Here is an 18331-nt window from a genome sequence, read left to right as displayed (position 1 = left end):
TGGACTGGAGACACAGCAGTGAAACATCTATAAGAGACAGAGCAGACTGGACTTGTTGAGGAAGCCAAGATCCTTCAAGGTTTGCAGCATGATAGTGCAGACCTATCAGTCTGTTGTTGAGAGTGTCATCTCTTCTGCTGTCATCTGTTGGGGCAGCAGAGCCCTGACCATCTTTTTCATGAGACTGTCATTGGAAAAGATAGTGTCTTCAGTCAGAGGCTTCTTTAGATTTGCTACAGTAGATATTTCCCACCAATACCCATCACTATCTACAATGACTCTTTAAAAATTTGAATTAATATGAGTTACAACAACATTTAATATCTGTTTGGGATCAATAAAGTATTGTGAATATGGTTAGTTGTCAGATCTGACTTTACTTCAGATACAGAAATAGAAATAAGGATAATGCAGCTTTCAACATTTTAAACAAGAGCATTGTGTGTAATTTCAACAAAGCAAGGAGTTTAGTGATAAAAAAGGAACAGTTCCATTTAACTCAGCAATACAACCAAAATCAAACCAGGAGATCACACATGCACATAATTCATATCTGACAACAAGAAACCAAATTTCAAAGTGTATCACCACTCTCACATTAAATGAGTTCACACAGCAGAAGAGCCGTGTGTCATGATGTTTTAAATATTAAACACCTCTATTAATGGACTGAATAGACAAAGATTCTGTTTCTATTTTGGATGACAGGTGATGAGTTATTTTATCACCACAGTCTGTCAGATCCAAGGTCCAGAGAACTTTCCCTTTAACTTCATGTTGGAGCTATTTCTCTATTTTTTGGTGAATCTTAGAGTTTAGATTATTTAGTTTATTTTATTGATTTCCTTATTTTCTGGTTGATTCATAGTAATTTTGTTTGGGATATGGGTGTTTCACGTATAAATATGTAGGCTTTAGGGAGCTCTGCATGGTCATGGTTTTTTTTTTACCAGTCACCATCATTCAGGCAGTGGGCGAGAAGGTGAGGTAATCAGGCTGTCAACCAATACAGGAACCAGGGCAGGAAAAGCAGCAAGAGATCCTGTCAACTTCCACCATGCTGTTTGCCTGGAGTCTTGGAATAGACCAACACGGAGTCATCTAAAGGACCTCTGAACATGTCACTTAAGATGTTTTACTCTCCTTACTATGCATTTCACATTTTGAGGAGCAAGGGCTGTTGTCCTAGATGCAAAAATGATGGATATTATTCAAGTTTAATGTGACAAATGCAACAACATATTTTAGAAATTAAAATCCTACTTCTCATTTGCAATGAATTCCTGTTTTAACATCAGAGGGCTCCATTCTCCTGCTCTCATGAATGAGATCATCTCAGTGTCAGTCGAAAGACACACCGCAACAGGACATCGTTCCTGAGAGAAAATATGCAACAACAAAAAAAACTGAAAGTACTTTGGGAGCTGATACAATGACCCTTGAATTCTTTACATCCTGTAGAAAGGAGAATCAGCACTTTTAGAACCTTGGTATGCAGGAGAAACACTGAACAATACTTTGTGAAGCAAGGAGATAAGACTCTGACATTAATATAATATAGTAATAAGATATGATTTAGAAGCAAGATAATGTTAGTAATATTTCCATTTATTTGGATAAACTTTATGTGGTCATTATTATGAAACTGTTATTAAGACTGAGACAGATTATGCCCTGGTGATTACTGTACTAAAGGACCAGACCAGAACAGTCTTGGAACTGAACATTTAATTGGTTGTTCACAACATAGGTGAAGCTAGTGGGCTGTTGCGATGTTTCTGCTGCCAATGGTTAATCATCTTAACCAGACTGTTCCAAAGAACAAGGAAGTAGACAGAATGGTGGATGATTAATTCACGGACACAGAAAAAAACTCAAGAGGTTGAAACTTCCTGGTGAAAACTACTCCCCAGTGCAGCCTTCAGGTACTGCTGTTACAGCCTCTCTGGAGAATTCTTAATCGCAACAATAATAATGAGTAAAGCAATTTGTCTGTTAAGATATTTAAAAAATAATATTTGAAATCTTCTGGTAAGGTTGGCCTGACAGACATAAACATACTGTATGTGATTAATTTAAAAGCTAACACACTGAGTAAACATTTTCCACCTCAGTGTTCAGAGATCACTGAGGTTCGAATTCTTCAATGAATTTTCAAAAACTCTTGATTGTCCAAATAGAAAAAGAGCAAACTGTCGATAATTCTGGTAACAACTAAAAGCTGTAACTTCCGAGGTTAATGAACTCATCATGAGGTAGAAGTTCCTGCTCTGAGCGCGGAGGGGATTTTCCCGCAACAGAGCAGGAAGTTTAGCACCTGCGTCAGTGTTTCGGAAAAAAAGGCTGTTCTTTTCACTTTGTTTTTGATGCTCTGGCTAAAATGGCAGCAGCGAGGCTGACTCTGGAATGGCTGATAAACATGAAGTTGGTTTTAGCGCTGCTGGTCTTACTGGAAGCGATGGGCTCGTCGTCCATCAGCATTATATCTCAGCAAGCGAAGCTGAAATGCTCGCGACAGGTGAGACGCACTGAGACTTTCTTAACGATTCCAGTGTTTGTCAACACCGGAAATATTTATTTGGTCTTATTTTTCTTATTGAACTAGTGATAAAGCATTTCTTCTCTGTGTCCAAATGTTGTAAATGTAATCACTAGGTTGAATTAAATGAATTAAAGTGCTTAACGTTTTAAACATGTCAAACAATTAAGCTTAAAATTGTAACGTCTTAATAACACAGACTAATCGAACTACCTGTTTTGACGTGAAAGCCTTCCGAGTGTTAGTTAGTTAGTTAGTTAGTTAGTTAGTTAGTTAGTTAGTTAGTTAGTTAGTTAGTTAGTTAGTTCACAGTAGCGCGGTATGGGAGAGACACATGGGGAATGAGAGAAAACAGCAGCAAAAGTTGTATATTTTCAACTTTTTGCATTTCTACCCCGCGTGTGTACATCTACGTACACGGGCTCTAAATTTCACTACGTCGGCCGCTCGGCTGGATGAGGACAAACTGTCGCCTCATCGGACAAGTTTCATAGAGCTGAAATTAAAGGAGAGGGACATTTCTAACCAGACGTTCAAAACAAAATGACTTCCTTTTAATCCTCCTGGAAAACCGAGAATCTTCAGACATGTTTGGTTTGAGACAGTAAATCCTTTTCTTAAATATGTTTTGAAAATGTGCATACAGTCATGGTTTTTGAAAAATAAAGCATTTTACTCTCTTTATTATGCTGTAAGAATTGACCAATGTCTTTTCTCACCAAAAACTTTTAAATCAGGTGGAGGTCTTTTCTGATGTAGATCTGCAGCTGTGTTTGGATCATGGTTCTGTTAGGAACCATTTTAGCTGTCAGGTACCTCACATGTCACCTTACACGTTGGTGTACAGAGGAGCTCACAGTAGACAAGTTCAAATCATTACCCTCCACCACAGGGCTAAAAATGGTATTTAAGCTGTTTGAGTTTCTCTAAACATGTTTCACTTAGGATGGTTTTGTTCAAACTTTAACTCTTGGAACGATTAGAAACTTTGCCACTTGACACATTCAAATTATTTTAATATACCCTTGAATCCCTTCTCAGATTGATTGGCAGCAACAATTAATTCTCCGACTTCATTATCAATTCTATCTGTTCTTGGCATATTGCTAAGATACACAATATTAACAAATTTATAAAGGTGGTCCTACTATGATCAGGTCATCAAGTTCTGTAATTAGCAGCACCTTGTTATAATTATCACTCAATCCTATGGAAACAAAGGTATGCTCTGAGATTTTCACACAAAGCCTTTCAGCAAAATCTTTATTGTAGAATTATTGTGTTTTCTAGACTTTAGGTTTGATTTAAATTATTTTAGAAACTTGTAAAGACTAGATCATTATCAATTCAAGAAAGCCCTAGAACTGATCAGTGGGTCCTTTCTGTTTTCCGTGACTTTGTAGTTACTCAACCTTTAAATACCATGTGTACAAAACACCAAGTTTGATAAACTCCAAGATTTCTAATGTTGTCGTCTTTGTTGTTGTAACAGGATGTGGACTGTAAAGCCAGTTACAGTGAGTATTTTGAATTTCCTGTTGCAGACATTTCCTTCTTGCTCTTTTGTTTATAGTGAGTTAGAAATCCAGAAATTACAGATCTATTAAACTTTTCAATAGCATTTTCCACACTTGTGTCTTTGATTTTCATTCCCCCCGCACCACTCATGTCATGAAAGTTATTACATTTACATGCTCCGTATTTATGTATTAGAAAAACTGCCATTTTTTTATTGTATATATTTAAATTAGGACCACATGTAATATATAAAATACTAAGTATTTTTAGGATAAATAAAAAATAGCATAGTGAATGGATACTGACAGGCCTGTCACAATAAGCAATAAATGAATTAATCACATGATAAATTAAAAGAATAGTTTTTGAATAATTTTCATTTGCTTGATTTATCTTTTTCCCCCCTTTTTTTTCTCTCTCTCTCTCTTTTTAAACCAAAAACTGACTGATAGAAGTCTTCGGTCTGGTGATTTGCTCCTCAACTATCTTTTTTTTTTAAAAAAAACATAATTGGTTTATAGAGGCATCCTAATTTATTTAATTTGTTGTCTCTGTTGTTTTCTATATTTATTTTGGATATTCAAAATATCTTCCAGTGTTTAAATGTTCATTAGAATTGAAAGTTTTTTGATCTTTGAGAATGTGTTCTTGCATCTTTATGCCATTATTGCTATTATATTACTTGAAAATGTTCTCAAAACAACAATGATATCGTTTATCTAAATAAGTTCTGAGACAATTTATCGTCCCAGAACTTATTGTTATCATGGCAGCCCTAGATACTGAGGCATTTCACTGTGAGTTTGTCTCTTTATGCAGATAACTGTATGGACTCTGGGTGGCTGATCAGTCACCAGTACACCCCCAGCGGTCCAGACGACCTGCAAGTTGCTATAGAAACAAGGATAGACAAAACAGGGAAACTGCAGCCTGTCCTTCAGGCTAACTGGACTTTAAAGGATGATGGTGAGTCAGCGTTAGTGTTGCAACACTAACACTGTATATTGTTTGATTATATTAAAAGTATTGTTAAAATTCAGTGTTTATATGGATTGCAAATATGTCTAACATTGTCAGTGTCTCTGCAAAGTTTAGGATTTAAGTTTAATATTCTCCAGTCAGCTGATTCTCACTGGAGTTTGTTCTTTTTATTTTTTCATTTTCTAACATAGACAAAGACAACATTAACATCAGCTGTGTTAATCAACAGGTAGCATACATTTCCTGAATGCCACTGAGCTTCATGTTCTTCGGATGTCCACTAATGAGCAGCGGTGTATTCGATATTCCTTCAAAAAACGTCTCGACATGAAAAGCCCATCAGAAGAGAAAGTGAGTGACTCATGTTTCATATTTTAGATCAGTTTTTGCCAAGTTTGGAAACAAAAATGAAATCATATGTTTCTTCTATTTTTTAGTCATTTTAATATAGTTGTCATACATGGCAAATCACAGTTGTCATTGTAATATTTATGTGTGATCTAGTACAATAACAAAATATTGCATGGATGCTATGTATATTTGGTAGGTTGCATAATATTTCAGGTATATTTTGTACTAAAAATTTTTGTACATAGATTTCCTTTGCAAACCATGTATAATCCTGAAGCAAACAGAATGAATCTATTTATTAGGCTAATTATCTACTAATATTCAGACTTAACCAAGATGATGAAGCTGGTCAGGTTTGCATTGCTCTCACTGATTTCTTATTCAGTCTAAGTGTTCCAAACAGAAGCAGGAAACCAGAAGCATTTTACTTGTTGAGTCCAGAATTCTTTCTTTGGACTGACTTATTTGTGTGTTTTCAGTGGCTGTTCTCCTCTGATGTTCTGGTGCTGAATCCTGGTGAGAAGTATTATGTGTCTGTCTATAACATCCCCAGACCAGAGCAAGGTCACAGCAACTATGACGTCAGCAGACAAATTCAGGTCCCAGGTGAGTAAAACGAGGATGCAGTTGTTTTTGGTTTGTGATTCACAAACCTGTCAGGAAATCTTCCATTTGATTTTTTCTTGAGTTAATATGTCCTCTTAATCTGTGTTTTTTTTTAAGGATGTGACCACGCCAACATGAAGAAGACCCAGGTTTGCATAGAGAGAGGTGAGTCATACTCCTGTTTCCCCAGGTCAATGTCCTTAAAACTGCTAACAGGCTGTGTAATCTCTGTAGGAAGTCTGTGGAAGCCTAACATCAGCCTGGTTCATGAGCCAGTCAATGGCTCCCTGGCTGTCAGCTTCATCCCCAGCACTCTGTGTAAGGAATACCTGGTTCTAATGAGATGTGGCTCCATCACAGACAGCACCCCTGTGCTCATGGTGAGGCTCAGCCTCATGGCTGTTACATACCTTAGTCGACTTTGACAGTAATCTGTTTCCAGGATTGTACATGAACTCATTAGAATGAGTATGTTTGTGTGGTGTTTACTTTTTGGAGAACACTAAACATGTAGAAAAACACTAAAGCCTCATAAATGGTGGAACATTAGCTGAAGCTGTTGACACATAGTAGTTTTTGCATTGTAAGTTTTATCAGACTCAGTATTCTCAAATATATCAAAAATCATTCTGAAAGGTAGTTATTTTAACCAGAGAGCCCTAATTTCATACTTCATGTGAATGAATGAGACATTTTTCAAAAAATAGATCAAAATCATAATCATTTCCATTGAAATGGTTTGATTATCTCAGAACTTGTAGGACTAATATATATTTAGTAATCTTAATAATATACTGTATTTAATGATTATTTAGGTAAATAAAATGGACTGAAGAAATCTACTAATCTACATTAAATATGTTAATCTATCACTGTCTCTCTGAAACGTAAACTAGGTTTTTGTGCACATTATGGAGTTCTAAATGTCGCACTCAAAACAAAAAGAAAGCTTTCAAATAGAGGAAAGATTCAGATGGAGGAAGCCCTGAGCCAAGCTTTTGGGCCAGAAAACCACTTGCTGTTTACTTTCTTTGAGTCAATTTTTGTTTCAGTTGATAGTACTTCCATTGCAGACTTTGCTGCAGTTTGTCATATTGAGCATGCGCATAGCAACAGCAAAGAGGAAAAATCTCCAGCAGAACCAGAACCTTTCTCAGTGTGAACAACTAGTGGGGGTTTGAGAAGACAAAGCAGACACAGAAAAGAAACAAAAGCGCTGATTCAGTAATACTTTCAATGTTAAAGAAATAAATGTAATGTGTGATTCCTTAAGTGGTTTAGGACAACTAAGCAGATCATTTGAACTATGTAAATTTGGATAAGCAAGCCTTTAATTCTAAATATGAAAGACAGAACATTCAGTTAATTACAGCAAAGCCTCAGTCAATAAATTTGTTTAGGAAAGATAGAGTTAAAAAACTCTTTGGCTGTTGCTGTGGGTTTATGTGCTAGTGTGCATGCCTCTCAGGGTACAGCACACAATAATTTGTCTCCACTGTTGATCATGCATACCGTTCCCTGTTATTTAACAGGGAACGGTATGCATAAGTTGCTGCTTAATGAATGCAGTTTTTCTCTCACCATCCACAACAACATTATGATACAGCTGGAACAAAGCAAGCAAAGAAAATCACATAGACAGATCAATATGCTCATTGATGCTTGATGTTGTGATCTATGCATTCTAAAATACTTGACTTCATTAAAATGTTGATATGTGAACTAGCCTTTCAAAACAAAAAAGGCTAGTTCCTGTCTGGAGCTGTGAATGTAGTTCAGATGCTAAAATATATTCATGCAATGAGTTTGTTTTAATGTTGCGAAGTGATTCTCCAACATGAGGGTGAACAGATGCAACTCTGATGTTATCTTGAGGAACATACAGGCATTTTCCGTTTTGTGTAGGTTGATGCTGATCAAAACATTCTGCAGTCTGAAGCCAATTTACTTATCTGTGACCATATTTTTTTTCCGTACACAAAAATGTTAGTCGCACTATCTTTGTGGGGACTTTACATTGACTTCCATTCATTTCTACAGCCTAACCCTAACCATACCAAAGCTCAATTCACATCTTAGGTCTAAAATATGAATCTTAGAACAAAAAACAGCATTTCCCATGGAGCAGTTGGTCCCCACAAAGTAATATGTGTCAGGAAAATAGTTCCCACAATGCATCAAATACATGGCACATATAAGTATACATGTGGGAGAGTGTGTGTGTGTGTGTGCGTGCGTGCGTGCAGGTGTGGGCGGGTGTGTGTGTGTGTGTGTATTTGTGTGGATGTATATGTTTCCCCTGCAGTACTAACTTCTCCGTAAACCTCTCCCCAGGAGAATCAGGAGACAGTGAATGTACAGTTCAGTCTTCACAAATGGCCAAGATTCTGCTGCCAGTTTGATGCTGAGGTAAATGTTTTCATTTTTTCTGCTGACTTCCATTATGTCAGCCATGCTTGTGTTTATTAGCAATACGTCTGCATCATCTAAGCTAAATATGAACATTCATTTGATTCTTCTTTTCCTGCAGATTAAACCTTTTTTCCCACAATGTGGCAACGACTGTACACGTCAAAGAAAAACTCATAACTTGTGTTCAGGTACAGAATCTTGTTTTATGGCAAAGATGGATGACAGCTAAAATCTTTAGCCATTAAAACTTTACCTTCCATTATATTCCAACTGGGACAAGTGATTTCTGTCTACTTTGTCTCATTAAAGAAAGGCCTTTTAAAAGGGCTGGATGGAAACAGATGATCAGCTACTAGAATAACTCTAGCGATACAATTCAACATTAGAATTTTAACAAGTAGATAAAAGCGTTCTTTTGCAAAAGTTATTAATTTTTTTCAAGTTCTGCACACACACGCACTCTAGCAAAACATCAGTGGACATAATATATTCAGAGCACTCGATTATTGCAAATAAGCAGATAGGCTTCATCTAAAGGGTATCTGAGGGAAACCTGCCTCAACGGCATCTACACAAACATTAGTGCCAGGTCAGAGTGGTCAGACCTTTACTTGGTCATAGTTAGCAGTAAATGTAATAATAATCCCATCATGTGTCATATTTTCAGCATTACTATTCAACACTAATAAGTTAGAGATATTTGGATTTCATGTGAACTTTCAGGATGAGTCTAAAATGCACTCTAACCTTTACAAGTGAACTTAATGTGACCTTCTTGAATTGTTTGAATTCACAAATTGTTCAATATTTCAGAACTCTTTGTGCAACTTGCTGCTCTATTAAGCCAGCTCAAAACAAAAGTCATCCTGGGATACTTTTAAAGAAACTGCTTATACTCATATCTGACTGCAGTCACTAGTATACAGAGACATTTTGACATTCTGAAAGTGCAAGGTTGGATTTTATCAGACTACATTTGGAAGGAAAACTTTCTCTGGGAATGGGGCCCACTCATTCAGATACTGTGGTCAGTTTTTTTTTTTTGTTGTTTTAATCCAGAATTACAGAAGCTTTATTTGGTATTAGTTTGCTCTACATTTTACTTAATAAAGCCCAGGATGTCTGTCCTGACTTATTTCAGAGCAAGTCTTTACACTTGAAAGGCTTCTCAGCATATTGTGTCTAAAACATTTGTGGGTTTCAGATGTTGGAAATAAAGCAAAAAAAAAAAAGCCTGGCGGCTAAATGAGAAGGACAAGGAGACAAGAATCCTCTAAAACTTTCCAATCGCTTGTCTTTTCTTTCTTACAGAGAAAACACCTCAGGCAGATCCGCTTCCCCCTGGGTACTTGTTTGTTCCCATTGCAGTGATTTCCATCTGTATCATAGTGGCAGCAGTGATGTGTGTCATTTGCAGAAAGCGCGGTATGGAATACTTTTTTCAAATTCTTACTTTTGAACTTAATGAATGTAGGAAGTGTAGTTTCATACCACTCATAGATCGCTTCATCCACCTTTAGGTAAACATTACGTTGCTACTCCATCAAAGGACGGTGAAACACAGCAGACGCCACTTAAACCACAACCCAAAGTGCTGGTCATCTACTCCCAGGACCACCACCTTTACAGGGAAGTAGTGCTTAAGCTGTGTGGTTTTCTTCAGGCCAAATGTGGCACCAGGGTGCTGGTAGACCTGCTGGACTCCTCCTCAGTCAGCATGGTTGGCCGTCTCCGCTGGCTGGAGTGGCAACGGCAGCAATTAAACAACCCGTCCGACAAGATCCTGGTACTGTGCTCACCTGGAGTTCAGGCAAAGTGGAGAGCGATGTGTGGTCAAGGCCAGGTGAAACTGAAGGAAGATGTACTTTGCCCCACAGATGACATCCTCATTCCGTTTCTAAATCTCTTCCTGCCTGACATGCATCAGGCAGGCATGTTGGGCAAGTATATGGTGGCTTACTTTGGGGACATCAGCAGTGAGAGGGATGTACCTTCAGTTTTTGACATTGGAATCAAATACAACCTGATGAAGCACTTTGAGGAACTCTACTTCCGTATCTTAGACATTGAGAAATATCAGCCAGGTCAGGTCAGCCACATCGAGGGAATCGGTGTGGATGAATATTCCAGCTGTGCTTCTGGTAAAGCCCTTAGAGATGCTATTGAAACCTTCCAAGCCTATCAGATAGAAAATCCGGACTGGTTTGAAAAGGAGTGTGTTCTCAGTGAAGAGGAAGTCATTTGTGAAGCCAACCAGCTCATTGAGCCACTGCAGACCCTTCCTGTCTTTGAGTACATCCCTCCTATCAGAGATGGCCTTCCAGTCTACATTCACAACGTTGACATTGATGAAAGCTGCAGCACTGTTCACATGCTTACACCTGAGTTAAACCCAGGGCAGCAGATGTCTTCAGTGGCAGAGCTTGTACCAGCGATGAATTCTGACTGCAGACGTCTGTATGCCCCAAGCCAGGTGGAAGTGTTGACAGAAGTCCCACTGTACCACCACAGCACTGGGCCAGAGTCTGCGTATGTAGCTGAACCTGTTTTCAGGAGCCAGTCTTCTGTCCAACAGAACTGGGTGTCCCTCAGGGAACCATCATCTGTTCCAAAGTCTGCTGAGGATGATGAAGCTTCTTCGCAGCATATGAACAAAAGGCTGTATGTCTATTCAGACCAAGTACATTTGGCTCAACAGAACTTTTCTGACACAAGTTCTCTTGGATGCCCCAGTTCTGTTGTGCAGAGTGAGAATATTTCCTTACCTGAACTGAGCCTGGCTGAGCCTGTGGAGATGGAGGAGGATATTGAGCCAGGTGCAAAACGTTCCAGCAGTGGATCTGACCAGGGCTACAGCTCCAAAGGATCATCCCAACATGAAACCCCTTTAGAAGAGGATCCAATGAAGGCTTTAGTCAGACTGCAGGAGGAGCTGTTTCAGATTTCTGACAGCTGATCACAGTGCCGGCCCTTCATCTCCTGCTCTAACAGACTGTGGTGACTTTCTAGGTGAAGCTTTTTTACCCAATGCCAAGTTCTTCAGACCCTCAGAGACATTACACTTAATGCTCAAATGTGACTTTTCAGAACAAGCTGACATACCTGGACCTGTAAAGCAAAACAGACATTTAATTGCATTTCTTCATAGACAGAGTAAAGAGTGTTACATCTTTCACTTTAGGTTTCATTCTCATTAACTCTGCCCTGTGCCAAAGTCCCAGTTCCTGCTCGCGACACTGTTTGATTGTGGTATTCTGATCCTGTGTATGCATACTGATGAGACAATCTGAATGATTAAAATGTCTTAATGTGATATAAGAAAGAAGAAACCTATTTTAGGTTCTGAGAAACTCAGAACAAGAAATTCAACAAACAGCTGAGCTGAGAGCAACATGGTTCTGTTCTGTTAATGTATGTAGTATGTTTGGACTGCATACGATTGAAAACAGACGTTTACATCCACTGAACAAAAAGATACAAACACAGACAACTGGTAGGTTTTCTTTTTATTTCAGTCTTCAACCACATAAAACTCCATCTTAAACTACATTGATTAGATCAATACAGATACAGTATACAGCACATCTGGGTTGGAGATAGTATTGTTATAGTAGCCATACTATAACAATACTATACTATGTATATATTACATAATTGATTTAGAACAATTCTAAAAATCAATACTGTACTTAATACTGATTTTTATTATTGTTTACTGTCTTTATGTTGTTTGTGATGTATGTAATATATTTCTCTTGTAAATGAGACCATGAGTCTTAGGAGATTTTTTTTTCCTGTATAAATAAAAGATGGTGTAAGAAAAGGAAATGAGCGCTCTGACTCCAGGACTCATGTGGATCTGTTCTCTCTGTGACAGGCTCCTTCAAACATCCAGAAATGGTTTTGGTCCCGTCAGAACTTTTTGCTACATGCAGGTCACAGCTTCACTGCACTCTGGCTGGATGATTTTGGTATTAATCTGGGGTAAAGGTTTTGTGCTGCTGGATTAAGGGAATTCAAACTGAATTTGCTTTTACATGCAACATAAAATCTAAGTAATACATTGCATACAAACGTGACAGATGGGCAAATGACAGAATCATTTCTCCACAGGAATTTTGTCCAACTTTCCTCCAGTTTGAAATGTTCCACTGAAGGTGAAGACATATGTGCAAATATTGAGTTGAAACATTTAAAAAAAAAATTCAGCTCTGCCAGACCATTAATATTCCTGTAAATACATTCAAAGAACTTCTAGAGCACACGTTTTACCATAAATCAACAGAAATCTGAAGATAGTGATTTTTATGGTTCTTTGATGAAGGAATCTGAACTGGAACATAACATCATGTAGATACTGAAACAGAAACCAACCAGCGTTCGCTCTGGAGTGGCTTCCTGATGGCTGAACTATGACCTTATGTCTTCATTCAATTCATTTGAGTTATTATATATCACAGGTCAATTGACAACAATTAAGAAGACAGCAGAGGTCAGACTGCACAGCAGAATGATGTTATTGATATTAATATGGTCAGTAAATGAATGAAATGATTTGTTCTGTGGGATAACAAGGGCCAGCTGGAGGAGCACCACTCTGCAGTCATATTCAATAAATGAGAATATGGTTTCTGATGAGGCTCATTTGTCAGATTAAATGTATCTTGAAAATAACCTTAATACAAGATAAGTATTAAACGTACTTCTCATTAATCCCACATTTTTGTATTATAAAATGTTTTTTTTACTGGTATGATGTAATATTCTAATTTTAAATGTCATGTTTTGATTAACTGTAAATGGGAAATTATCATTATTATCATAAATAAGAGGTGGAAAACACCAGCCTGTGTGTAATTAATATAGACATGTATATGTATATGTGATAACGCTCCTGAAATAAACCAAGTTGTAATAATATTCTAACTTTCTGAAGGGATCTGTGCTTCCTGCTCCATGAGTGCAGGGTGTGTTGAACTCAAGCAGCATGTTCCAGTTACTTCAGAGCAGAGCGAAGTTCAGGTTTGAGTCTAAGCTGAACGCTGTTCTGTGGAAAACATCATAAAGTGCCTTTAATGCAGCAATGATTCAGAAATAATTATTTTTGTCACCAGCATATAAAGCCATTCATCTCAATTATCATGAAATGTGTGCTTCAGGCTTTGACCTTGACAGATCTGTCATTTAATGACCTCAGTTAATGGATGGATAAATGGATTCCAGAAGTGGCTTTAACTGGACTCCACATGTGTTCACACAGTGTGTGTAAATGGATGACGATGGTTTCAGCTGGACAGCAGAACAAGGCCAGCAGAGTTTCAGGTGGATGAGTAAATAAAATTAGATTTGGGAAATTCATAAAATTGCTTGTCATGACGATAAACCAGCAGCTCAAACCCAGAAAATAAACCCAGAATGTTTCATCTCCTTCTACTGATCTAGAAGGAGGAAGAACTAAAAAATCAAAATAAAAAGGTAGACATGAACGGTACACACTCAGGTTACTCTACTGTGACACTTTAAGGTGCAGCGAGCCACTCAGGCAGGACAAAGATCTGATTTCTCTAACAGAACAGAACTAAAGTTAAAGCTGTGGGTCCTTATGGAGGAATGTTTCTCCTCACTGGTCCTTCATGGATCCACACAAGGCATCAACTATCCACAAGTTCATTTTCAGCAAAAGGCATTAAATGTATTTTTATTTGTGAAATATTGCACAAACTGCCACATCAAGCAGGATAAGGCATGACATTCCAACTTAAAATAAGACACTAAGCAACATCTCACATGTAGAGCACACATTATCAACAGTATATGTTCTTCTGACATATTTAGGTCATTGCAGTGATAAGTGCCTGAACAGAAAGCAGGTGGATGTCTGCTTCACTCCTGAAGACAGCGAATGTCTTTTTGTACTGATGGAGAATCTCAGGTATTTAATCCCTTTTGTGGGCATCAGAGACCAACAATATTATTTGTTTCTTTTGACAAATTATCATTCAAAATCACATTATTTTCTAAAGCTGGTGTCAAAGCCCACCTGTGCAGATTAACTGCCTTCTATTTAAGCTCTTTACATCACTATTCCACCCTGGTCTTTCACTAAATGACAGAGCAAATGTACAAGAGTGGGATGTAGTGTTGGGGTAAGACAACTTGTTGATTATGGCTGAATCAGCAACCTGCTCTCTCAATTAGGTTATGGAGCAAAACCCAAGACTCCACTGTGCAAATAAAAGCTCTATGATTGGGCATCCTGATATCCATCCACTGTCTGTGGGTCACTCTGGGGCAGCTCCAGCAGTCACTAGGCAAGACAGCAGTCTGTCATCAACCCAGAGATACACACACTAGGGCTGTTGTAAAAGAATATTCTAGTAATCGAGTACTCTATCCATTATTGTTATGATTAATCGAGTAATCAGAAAAAAACTGTGATCTCCCTTTCATCCCTTCTTTCTCCCTTTTTCTCTCTCGATAAAACCCAGAAAACTGGACGTTATGCTGCCAGCACTGAGCAACAACTCACAGGCGGAAGTAAGAGCGCTGCCCGGAACTCGGCACGCTAAATAATAAAGCATAATTTATCGAAGCTTCAAGGCCAATACATTTTTCTCGAGGAATTTTAATAATCGAGGTACTCGAATCATTTGAAGGATTGTTACAGCCCTAACACACACACGCACACACACTTGTGCCAAATGGCAGTAGAGAGACCAATTAACAGTCAAGTGTTTGAACGGAAGCTGGAGTAAAAGGAGAGAACACACACATGCATGAGTAGAACATTCAAACTTCCATGCAGAAAGACCCCAACTCGGGATTTGAACCCAAAACCTTCTTACCAGAAGGCGGCCAACTGCCCGCTTGTGCTGCCCTGCATTCTGACTCTGCCAAATAAGTGTTTATTTTAATAAAATCACTTTCATTTAAAACCTTCTGTTGATTGAATATAACATATTCACTATGACGGTGAATAAATGTATTTATTGTGCAAATATGTCTATTTGATCTTCTTTAATTTTTCCCACCATCTAAGCTTCTCCTTCAGGGAAAAGTTAAACCCTGACCATGTACAGCAACAGGTGGGGGAGGAGCACAGCTCTCTGTGCCACATGGCTGGAGAAACATTTGGTCCAAATCTGGACTTTTAAAGCCATAGTTTTTTACAACCTTCACACTGGGAACAGCCTCTTGTGTTTTAAGCCAAAGTGATAAGATATGAAGTTGGCATTTTATTGAAATATTGAGGCTTTCAAGGCACAACCACCAGAAGTTCCATTTGTGCCATTAAGTAAACCTCCTGCAGTAACCCAGGTTACCAGCTTCATGCTCTGACAGGCACTTTACATTCCATCACCTTCATCTGAGAGCAGAGCTGAAAACTGAACGGCTCAGTGGGGACGGAGCAGGCGGCCTATCAGAACCATCACATCAGATCGAACTCATTGCCCTAACACTGTGGCATCAGCCATGACAGCGTGACACCAGCAGACAGAGGTCCACTCCACTGAGTCACTAAACTACAGACACACATTCTACTCTGGTTCTGACAAATGGAGCAAAAAGCCACAGGAACAGGAACTGCTGCTGTCCATGACATCTGGAGTCAGAACACACGTTTTGCTTCTATGTCCAAAACTCAGCAGGATTCTTCTTCTTATTATTATTCCTATTATTATTATTATTGTTGTTGTTGTTTGCACCAGTTTAATCTGAATGTGACCTGTGTGAACTGGTTCTAAATAAGAGCTTGGAAATATGAGACAAAAGCCTAAAACAGCCAAACATGTCCTGTAGAAAATGATTTAAAGTTCTACAGAAAGTTCCTCAGGTCCAAGGTGTTGTAGTAATGTGATATAATCCCCAAAAAGCAACAAAGATCAGAAGAAGACTCCGTGGAGGTCTGTTATCTAGAAAGAGAAGAAAAGTTTGCTGACTTCGCAAAAAAGAGATAAAAAAGAGAATCTGTTTGAACATCCAGTTTCCAGTCTCTAGAAATGAAAGAGATCCGTGGTGCTGCTGTCATTGTGCTGGTTTATCTTTATCTTCTGCCAGTGGAAATCCTGCAACCTGGATGTTTTTATCCGACAAACTGACAAGCAACCCTGTGGTGTTGCCCTCCCCACCCCACACCCACCCCCGGTCCACAGCAGCAGTCTGCCCGCTGAGGCTCGGCTTGGCTCTCCGCTGTGTCTGCTTCATTCCCACGCCAGCCTCCAGCACATGCAGGCTGATTAAGACTGCGTGACGGCCAGAGTGTTGACATATCCGTGGGGACACATGTCGTTCTCGGACACGCAGTGGGAGAACTGGGCTGGGTTGTTGGTGCCAGTCCGCCTCCGCAGGCCCTGCACCGCGGCGCACTGCTCCAGCAGCTCCAGCAGGCGGCACGCCAGCAAGAAGATGTTCTTGAACATGAACACCGACACCGGCATCTTGTAGACATACACCTGGAAGCAACGCACGACGAGCAGCGGAGCGTTGACCAGCAGTCCGGTGGAGAAGCGGGCCCACAGCCACCGGCACCGCAGCTCCGCCGCCGTCAGCTCGTAGAGCCAGACCACCGGGACCGCCAGGGCCACGAAGTACACCGTGATCACCGTGTACTTCAGGTACACGGAGGGGAGCTCGCCTCTGAGAAGCATCTCCATCAGCGTGAACGAGTCCAGCAGGTCCAGACAGGTGCTGGTGAAGCAGCTCTGGGAGTGGTGGCGGGTCGGGCCGTTTAAATCCACCACGATGGAGTTGATGAGGCAGAAGAGCAGCGGCGCGGACAGCAGAACCGTGATCTTAAAGCCGGTCACGCCGCACGGCACCTTCAGCGCGATCAGCTCCAGGATGGAGGTCTCCAGGATGAGCACGACTTTCGGGGTGCAGGCGATGACATAGATGAGCCAGGCCAGGTAGGCGTAGGTGAACTCTCCGAGGTTGCAGCCGAAAATGGAGCTCTTCTGGTGAAAGCCGCAGGCCCGTTCTCTCTGGCTTCGAGCGTTCTTCAGGAAGAAAACCCCCCAGCCAGAGATGACCACCAGGTCCGTGGCTATCCACGAGCACCAGTACAGGTCGGTGAAGAGGATGAGGTAGAAGTCCAGGACGCCGCCCTGGAAGAAGAGGAGAAGGAAGCAGAGCGACTTGTAGAGCAGGCTCCTCCTGGATTTGTGCACCAGCAGAGGAGCGCTGGGCAGGAACTCCCCAGATGTCATGATGCAGGCGGAGAACAGAGGCTGGAAGCTGCTGCTGGTGCTCCGGGTGTCCCGGCTGCTGCTCAGCTGGCAGGCTGCAGAGCGGAGGGAGGAGGATGAGGGGCTGGGAGGAAGATCGCTGTTCTGATGAACGCCGCCAGATTCAGAGATCATTGTATTTGTGCTGCCGCCTCCCTTCATCCACTTTCTGCCCTTCTGCTGGTTTTCTTTGGGAGCCGCGGCAAAGAAAGGCATGGACTCTCAGGGAATGGACTCTGCTTGCATTAGGTCCAGTCATTTAAAATGCAACCCGGACAGCAGACTGAAAACATCATTTCCATCAGCTTCAGTTTGACAGTCAGCAGTGAGATGTGGAAATCGAGTGTCCCTTCGATCAATCAACCAAGTTTATCTGTAAAACACATTTCAGCAGCAAGTCCGTTCACAGGGCTTTACATCATAAAAATCATAAATACACCTCGAATATGTTGGTCAATGTTTCACAGAAGCTGAAAGCTGCTTCTCCATGGTTGGTTCTGGTTCTGGATGCAGAGCAGAACCAGAAGACCTGAGGGATCTGGAAGGTTGATACAACAACAACAGAACTTTAATGTGTTGTGGTGCTGAGCCGATCAGTGATTTATAAACTAACAGAATTTTAAAGTCTCTTCTCTCAGTGGTTCATCGTCATGACATACTTTTCTTAATCCGGTCTAGATTGTATGAACGCTGAACTCTG

The 18331-nt window shown here is 40.0% G+C and overlaps 2 protein-coding genes across 2 annotated transcripts; one reads left to right on the top strand and one right to left on the bottom strand.

Moving 5' to 3' along the window:
* The first annotated feature begins 2280 nt into the window (after positions 1–2280).
* il17ra (interleukin 17 receptor A) lies at positions 2281–12247 on the top strand. The gene is made up of 11 exons (XM_023350247.1): positions 2281–2518; positions 4032–4056; positions 4877–5023; positions 5268–5389; positions 5869–5995; positions 6113–6160; positions 6230–6375; positions 8330–8404; positions 8526–8595; positions 9719–9832; positions 9928–12247. The coding sequence occupies exons 1-11, from the start codon at positions 2381–2383 to the stop codon at positions 11361–11363; spliced, it is 2448 nt and encodes an 815-aa protein (XP_023206015.1). The 5' UTR covers positions 2281–2380; the 3' UTR covers positions 11364–12247.
* On the bottom strand, positions 12019–18074 carry tmem121b (transmembrane protein 121B). The gene has a single exon (XM_023350249.1). The coding sequence runs from the start codon at positions 17845–17847 to the stop codon at positions 16645–16647; it is 1203 nt and encodes a 400-aa protein (XP_023206017.1). The 5' UTR covers positions 17848–18074; the 3' UTR covers positions 12019–16644.
* Between the last annotated feature and the right edge of the window lie 257 nt (positions 18075–18331).

Source organism: Xiphophorus maculatus, chromosome 17, assembly GCF_002775205.1.
Source record: "Xiphophorus maculatus strain JP 163 A chromosome 17, X_maculatus-5.0-male, whole genome shotgun sequence".
In the NCBI taxonomy this organism is placed as follows: domain Eukaryota; kingdom Metazoa; phylum Chordata; class Actinopteri; order Cyprinodontiformes; family Poeciliidae; genus Xiphophorus; species Xiphophorus maculatus.
This window is presented reverse-complemented; position numbering and strand designations above follow the sequence as displayed.

Excerpts from the sequence above, each read along its gene's own strand:
- il17ra (XM_023350247.1), top strand. The coding sequence starts at position 2,381 with ATGGCAGCAGCGAGGCTGACTCTGGAATGGCTGATAAACATGAAGTTG. Across the intron at positions 5,024-5,267 it reads CTGGACTTTAAAGGATGATG|GTAGCATACATTTCCTGAAT; the intron begins GTGAGTCAGCGT and ends GTTAATCAACAG. Across the intron at positions 6,376-8,329 it reads ACAGCACCCCTGTGCTCATG|GAGAATCAGGAGACAGTGAA; the intron begins GTGAGGCTCAGC and ends ACCTCTCCCCAG.
- tmem121b (XM_023350249.1), bottom strand. The coding sequence starts at position 17,847 with ATGCCTTTCTTTGCCGCGGCTCCCAAAGAAAACCAGCAGAAGGGCAGA.